The 8,039-nt window shown below is 49.6% G+C and overlaps 1 protein-coding gene across 1 annotated transcript in view; it reads right to left on the reverse strand.

The window, feature by feature from the left end:
- The window catches only part of LOC142582889 (cytochrome P450 3A8-like), a 46,362-nt gene extending 39,799 nt beyond the window's left edge, over window positions 1–6,563 (reverse strand). The window contains exon 1 of the mRNA XM_075692991.1: window positions 6,095–6,563. Within this exon, the coding sequence (XP_075549106.1) occupies window positions 6,095–6,159 (65 nt within the window). The 5' untranslated portion in view covers window positions 6,160–6,563. The remainder of the gene's footprint in view (window positions 1–6,094) is intronic.
- Between the last annotated feature and the right edge of the window lie 1,476 nt (window positions 6,564–8,039).

The following is an 8,039-nucleotide window of genomic DNA, read 5'->3' on the forward strand; positions in this document are numbered from 1 at the left end:
GGCAGGGAGATACGATATCTCCAATGCTATTCACAGCGTGTTTACAGGAGGTATTCAGAGACCTGGATTGGGAAGAATTGGGGATAAAAGTTAATGGAGAATACCTTAGTAACTTGCGATTCGCTTATGATATTGCCTTGCTTAGTAACTCAGGGGACCAATTGCAATGCATGCTCACTGACCTGGAGAGGCAAAGCAGAAGAGTGGGTCTAAAAATTAATATGCAGAAAACTAAAGTAATGCTTAACAGTCTCGGGAGAGAACAGCAATTTACAATAGGCAGCGAGGCACTGGAAGTCGTAAGGGAATGCATCTACTTAGGGCAGGTAGTGACGGCGGATCCGGATCATGAGACGGAAATAATCAGAAGAATAAGAATGGGCTGGAGTGCGTTTGGCAGGCATTCCCAAATCATGAACAGCAGGTTGCCGTTATCCCTAAAGAGAAAAGTATATAATAGCTGTGTCTTACCAGTACTCACCTACGGGGCAGAAACCTGGAGGCTTACGAAAAGGGTTCTACACAAATTGAGGACGACACAACGAGCTATGGAAAGAAGAATGACAGGTGTAACGTTAAGGGATAAGAAAAGAGCAGATTGGGTGAGGGAACAAACGCGAGTTAATGACATCTTAGTTGAAATCAAGAAAAAGAAATGGGCATGGGCAGGACATGTAATGAGGAGGGAAGATAACCGATGGTCATTAAGGGTTACGGACTGGATCCCAAGGGAAGGGAAGCGTAGCAGGGGGCGGCAGAAAGTCAGGTGGGCGGATGAGATTAAGAAGTTTGCAGGGACGGCATGGCCACAATTAGTACATGACCGGGGTTGTTGAAGAAGTATGGGAGAGGCCTTTGCCCTGCAGTGGGCGTAAACAGGCTGATGATGATGATGATGATGATGATGATGATGACCAGGCTCAATTCATACGTGAACACAACACCAAAGCGTCATAACCATTCACGAACACTATGCGAATTCCGTAACAATTCAAGATGTATTAAATGCCCATATTTTCCCTTTGTGCCAGCTGAATGTAAGAAATTGAAAGCTTTAATAAAGAAATTTGAGCTTTTAGGTACTTTTAAGCCGCTACTAAAGAAAAAATAAACTACATGAAGCTCAATTACAGAGACGATCAGTCAATTTCTGCTTGACGATGGGTATTTGTCGTATTCTAGTTCAAATAATGTGATTCCGTGTCACTGATCATGCTATATTCCTCGTTTTGCTTACTCTGTGAGAATGTAATTGCGCTAATGCCTGCCGGTAGTGTTTCTTACAGCGAAGCTGCTAGCCTCAAATGAGCCCGGATTTTGGAGCGCAGCTCTTAGGCGCCCGTTCCTGCGGCGAGCGTCGGCGCCGGCGTGTCTCGGCGTAACCGAGCGAATGATTACAGCGAATGATCAAAGAGCGAACGCGAAGCGCAGCGGGGAATGAAAGACGGCGATAGCGAAGATAGCGCGAGGAGGAAAGCGGAGGAGGAGGGTGCGTCGGAACCAAGAGGCGGAAAGCGGAGGACCATGGCACGGCTACAGAGTACTAGAACAGTGTACTAGAACATTCTAGTACACTGTAGGCATGGCGAAAGCATGAAAAGAAAAGCGATGTGCCGCGCAAGACGTGCTCTGCGGTGATGATGGTTACGAGCTGGCGCTAAAGTAGCGCACGTAGTCTGTTCACCGATGACACCACCAATACCACATAGGGAAACAAAGCGCCGCATGATCGGAAGTCTGCGGCGGCTGCTGTAAATCGCGCCTACGCGTCACCGCCTCTCTCCCGATTTCTCAATTAGCGAGTCGGTCGCGCCACATTTCGCTCCATTTGCAACGTGCCGTACGAGGCAGATTGTCCGAGCCAGCCAATGTATCGCGTAATGAAAACATGTATAAAGCTGCGGCCAAATTTCGCATTATGAATTATTGTACTAGACGGTTATTTTTTCTTTCGCATGCTCACCCAAAATACGGCCGCTGGAAAAGATGTTTGTGTTTGCGTTTCAGCTTAAAAGGAATATATTTTCTCGTATATTCGAATAAGGATCTGAAGCTATCATATCTGCTACTCCTGTGTAAGTCGTACTTAACGCATTTTCTGGTGCAATTTACTTTTAAACATTTTCAACAAGCGATTTGCGCTTGACGGACTGCCTACAAGACAGGATGTTTGCTCCACTTTCGTGCACGTGCGTGCGTGCGCGTGACGTACCTCACTTCTGGCGGCGGTGCTTGTGTGACGTCGTCTAACGTCCATACTAGATTCGCTGTTCATCCACTTTCACAGGGTGGAATACAGGTGGATTTTTGTCTTCCTTTCTATTCTTGCTTTGGATCTGACCTTTGATTTTTTGTGTTTTCCGCGTACGTGATCGCGTCGCTACAATGGGGTGCCACTCTAACTCTAGCCTAGCACGTCTCCCTTCGCAAGCAAAGCCCGCTGGGTGAGTTAATCGTACATGCACTCGAGTCGCAGGACTGATAACACTTCAGGCGGATGACGTGAACAAGGCATAGCCTTGGAACTGTAGCCGCGAGATACGAGATGAGCAATCGCGTAGGTCACATCACTTAAGCGATCGGTGATGACGAAAGAGCCGTAGTGAGCAAAAAATTTCAGACAGCACTTGCGAAGCGGCATCCAAGCCATGCCGCGTCACCCTTGTCGTACGACAAAGTTTAATGTCGTGAGAGGTAGTTGATCTTCTAGCGTTCCTGGGACGCTAACGTGTGATGCTGAGCGATGCGACAGGCTTCGGAATAGCAGAGTAGCAATGCGAGGGCAATAGCAATGAGAGTGTTAATGCCTCAGGGCATACAGGGGTATGGGACGCGGGCTAATAAGGATGATTAAATGAATAAAAAAGGTTTGCAGATCTAATGACGTCCAGCAGGGGAAGATAATGCGGTCCCTGCGTCCAAGCAGTGTAATTGCTAGGAATATGCGGCGAAAGTCCCACTGCTTTTGGGGGCCGGAGCCTCGTCGGTATCAATGCAGGGCAAACCCACAGCAGGTGGTGTGTCGGCTTCAGCATTGCGTGACTTGCAGATTTGACACCCAGGGCGGGGATATACCTGGCGAAAGTGCGGCCACTTCCGAGTCACGGCAGGAGTGAGGGCAACCCCGACCCTGATCCTCCGACGCGCAACCTCCTCTGCACGGGTAAGACCGCGGGGGAGGGTTACCGCGCACGGAAGTACGAGAGCACGTGTGCGGCGCCGGAGGTTCTCCTTTCTTGTTAAAAGGAGGGTGGCATCATCTAGGTGAAGGTGCTGAGGCAGGAACGATGTAGAGGTCGCTGGACGGGTCGCAGCACCCGCACGACTTTGCAAGCTCAGAAGGCCGCGTGGGATCCACTCGATAGATATTTGCTGCGGGATGCGTGCCGCCAGAAGATGGATCTGCTGACATATTTCAGGGCTGCGACTGACGCGTCGCAGGAGTCGGGTCACCTGGATAGTATCAGTGCGGATGAGAATGCGGGCTGTGGGAGCGGTGGAAAAGACAACCAGAGAGCACAGCGCTTCTCGAACAGCAAATACCTCAGCACAAATTGACGAAGGAGGCTTTTAGATTTGAAACCAGGACGTCTTATTCAGGGCACGTGCGCAATGGCCATAAAGTGCAGTGGTCGTTTCACAGCCCTGGATGCTTGCTGATACATAAATCACGATGTAGTCAAGCTGCAGGTGGGCGTCTTGAGCTATAATTCGGTCACGAAGAGACGCCGACGCGTGTCGGGCGACGTATGTCTGTTGGCTTCTTATCCCTCAGCTGTACAAGACTCCAGGGAGGAAGAACTGGCGATGGCGGTGGTAGAAGGGAGTGCGAGAAAACCTAAGCCCTGAGAGCACACGTTGCGTGCGAAAGGCTGGCCTTAAGCCTGCGAGCATAACGTCGCTGCTGCACCAGCTGATCTAGTGTGTTCAGCTGTGCATTCTCTTAGCCACGATCGGGATGATGCGAGGAAGACAAGTGATGACCGTCATTGCCTCGCGGTTAGCAGCTTCAAGGCGATCCCTTTGCGCCATCGTCAAATGCTCTAATTGGGTTTGATAAACCAGCCGTGGTTGCACTACTGCCTTCATCAAATGTCACACAATACATGAGCACGCGCCGCCCGTTTTAGGAGCAATGCGTGTAATCAGACCCAACGTCTGAATCGCCTGCTTTTTAGCGCTGGGGAGCCAAGCAGTCCAGTTCTTGACTCGTGAACCACTAAACCAAAAAGTTCTATTGTTGAACATTGTTGAAGTGGGGTTCAGGATAGATGAAGACGAATGGGGGTTGCAGAGAGTTTACGCCGGCTCCAGCGGTTGGTGACTGACATGCAAGCAGATTTGATGACGGAAAGCTTAAGGCTGACCGAAGAAGCGTAAGTCGATGTGATATCTAAATCCGATTCAAGGGCAGCGGCTTGAGTTCGCAGGTCACGATGAGTGCTCAAACCGTGATGTCATCAGCATACAACAAAAACTATCAGGCACTTCTTGTAAGCGCCGTGCAAGCGGGATGAAAGCAATATTGAATAATGTGCGTGTCAATAGCGATCCCTTGGATACGCCGCGAAAAGATACAAATGAGCCGGCGGCGTCACCACCGAGGTGGACTGAAAAGTGTCGGTCTTCAAGGAAGAATTTGACAAAATTCCGTTCTCTAGGGGGAAATTGCAGCATGTCAATCAAGCTAAGATAGCAGCATGACTGATGTTATCGTACGTCTTTTCGATGTCTATAGCGAGGACTGTGCGGGCAGTGTGGTTGCGAGTTGATGATAAAACTAAGTATGCCAATACAGATGCCCATCTTCAGTACCTGTGGATGGACGGAAGCCAGTTTGAGCAGGGTGGTAGAAACTGTGGTGCTCTAGCCACCACGACAGTCGTGTGGCTATCATTTTCTCAGCAAGCTTGCCCATTGGTGATGTTGGGGAAATGGGTAGGAAGTTGCGAAGGTTGGTCGGTGGCTTGCCTTGTTTCGGAATTGGGAGCACAACAGTCAATTTCCAAGACGGAGGGACAATGCGACCTAGCCATACCTTGTTAAGGGTGTCGATGAGTTGAAGCAGTACAGCGCAACTCAGGTTCTCATAAGCAATAGAGTCTGGACCAGGTGCCGTCTTGCGAATGGCACCATCTATCGCTGGAAGCAACTCAGGCAGAAGAGTTGACGTGAAGAGTAAAAAGCAGAATAGCGTCAAGGCAAATGCGAGGTGGTCGAATATAAAGAACATAAACGGGCTGTGACCACTGGCTTCATGATTTGCAATCGTATAGGCGTACATAATAAGATGCAAGATGTCATTCAGACCTTTTGGCTTGACATCGACGTAGCGCGTGCGTCAGAATTCGGTTGGTGTGCTCCACGAGGCCATTAGTCTGCGGATAATACGGGGGCAAGTGGCGAAACTAGCAAGCACAGAGCCACAAGAGCTCTTTGACTACGTCCGCCACAAACTGGCAGCCGCGAATTAATGGTAAAAAAATGATTTCCGATACCTTCGCGTCAATACTGAGCCTCAATCAGTTCTGATACCTACTTTGATGCCCCGTTTAATTATTAACGGTGGACTATAACATTACACTGAGGTCGCGGACATGAGCCGGGCTCATAAGGCGTTATTATGAAAGGATACGCTGCAAGTTTGAGACTAATGGAGCGTAGCTTATGGTTAGAACCACGCACTAGAACAAAATAAATGAGTTTGCCATCCCAGATCACAATTGAAGTGAAAATTGCGACAGTCTGTTCGCGCTGATTTTGCTACGAAAATAGCATAAGCTGCTTTATTGCGACCGTAGAATTGGTTCTCGACATACAAGCAGTTTTCGAGGCAAGTGGCCTCTTACTTTCATTTTATTTGGGTGCCTAAGCAGACCAATTTCTAAAAAAACGCGAGCGTTCAAATCAGTGTGTCAGCGTTATTCGTTTGTTTAGCTTAGGTAGTATCACAACCTATGCCGTAATAGTACAGTACGCGCTCTCAAAGAGGCCTGCATTCCTTCTTTTCTCCAGCGAGAAAGAAACTAGCAGTACCACAGAACACACAAAGACAAAGTACGCCTGCGCAGGTCTCAGCGCCGAAACTACTCACAAGTAAAGAAGGACGCAGACGAAGACTGCAAGGAGCACCCAGTCCACATTGGCAAAGCGCTCCATCAGAAACTCCTTGGTATAGCAACTGAAAATTGCGATTTTCCACGCCCGATCTTCTTTCCCCGTTGTCAACGTAAAGTTTCGCTTTCAAAGCTTGAGCCTGCAGAATAACCGACACATCCAGAAGACGAACAAAGTAGGGTAGCGGCGGGCCGCCTTGCGTTGCGCAGCGGGGCAGTCAAGGACTCTCGGAGAGAGAAACGATGGGAAGGGGGCAGATATCAGCCCCCGCAAGTAGGAGCAATTGACGCGTAAGTGACGCCGCAGCCAGGCGACAATGCACAACTACATCGCTCCAAGCCGAAAAGGGAAGCAAAATGGGAGTAACTGCTGCAGTTCGTCCCCGCGACTAGTTTGCGATGCGATTAATCGGGGGTGCCCGCATGGTTTCCAGAAACTACTACACAATTCGAGCCACGCATGCAATCTGATAGTACAAGGTTCAGCGACGACATACACAGCAGATAGAATGAACGATAACATTCGCATGGGTTCCAAATTATGTTGACGCGTCTTGTAGTAAGCGACAACGGTTATCATTTGTTATCAACAGCGGTCACCGGAGAAAGATGAACAAGCACACGTGTCATACACCTAGAGACAGCGCGTGAACAACGGCGCCTGAAGGGGGAAGGGAAATGGGGTGTGGAGCATGCACCCCCCCTCTCCGCGTTTTCTCTGCATGCGCAGAAGCCTGGGGGCAACAAAGATGCACCGCACCGGCTCTTGTCGGCTTGGGTCTCTTCTCCGAACAAAAGCTCTTCGCAGGCTTCCACTTTAACTTCTGCTGCGCCGGCGCGGACTGTGATGGATCAAGACGCTATAGCAGTGGCAGCAGGGCGACGAAGTAGAAGCAGAATATGCTGCACAGAGATTGCGCAAGAGGCTCCCGCCATTGACATCGAAACTAATCCACTAAGCCCTGGCACATTTCAATGACGCCAAGAGAGAGAGAGAGGAAAGGGGAAAGGCAGGGAGGTTAACCAGAGAATAAGATCCGGTTTGCTACCCTACGCTGGGGAGAGAGGGGAGGCGGAGGTAAAGTGGTAACAAAGTAGAGATAAGGAAAGAAAGGAGCATAGACACACAATCGTAATCGGTCACTGTCACCGAATACTGTCATCGCACAGCACAGTGACACTTGCAGCACTATCAACATCTGTTCAGGCTACAGCCACTTGTCCAATTCTGTCGCCCTCAAAAACCGCAACAGTGCCCTCATCGCCCTCTGCTCCGATGGCTTGTGATGGCGGTATTTTAAAATAAGTTCCTCTGTGACTGGTCTTCGGTCAAAGCGCGCTATCGCGATTGCGAGTGATTGTCTCTGTAAATTATAGCGAGGACAGTCACAAAGAAGGTGTTGAAAAGTCTCCTCGTTACCAAAGTTCTCACACGAGGCGTCGTCGGCCCATCCAATTCGGTAAGCAAAAGACTTGGTGAAAGCCACTCCTAGCCATATTCGACAAAGCAGGTTAGCTTCGCGACGGCAGAGTCCAGCTGGAATACAAATGCGTAGAGAGGAGTGAAGATTGTGGAGTCGGTAGTCGTGAAAACTTCCAGCGTTCCACGAGGAGAACGTGATATCACGGCTGAGCATTCGAAGTTTTCTAGCGGCATCTGTCCTTGATAATGGCATCGGCTCCTTTTCGTCCCCTTGAAGAGCCGACCGAGCAGCGTTATCAGCGTGTTCGCTCCCTATGACTCCGCAGTGACTCGGAAGACAAACCAAGACAAACCCGGAGAGCCCGAGCTCGAATAGCCTGTAGAGCACGAAGATTTGTCTGGCAGGTGTAGGTCAGTACGGGCAAACTGTATCTCAAGAAGCCCAGAAAAAGAGCCCTGTACAATTCCAACATTGCATGCACTGACATTCCCCAAGTCTT

This window comes from Dermacentor variabilis, chromosome 5, assembly GCF_050947875.1.
Source record: "Dermacentor variabilis isolate Ectoservices chromosome 5, ASM5094787v1, whole genome shotgun sequence".
NCBI classification, from domain to species: Eukaryota; Metazoa; Arthropoda; class Arachnida; order Ixodida; family Ixodidae; genus Dermacentor; species Dermacentor variabilis.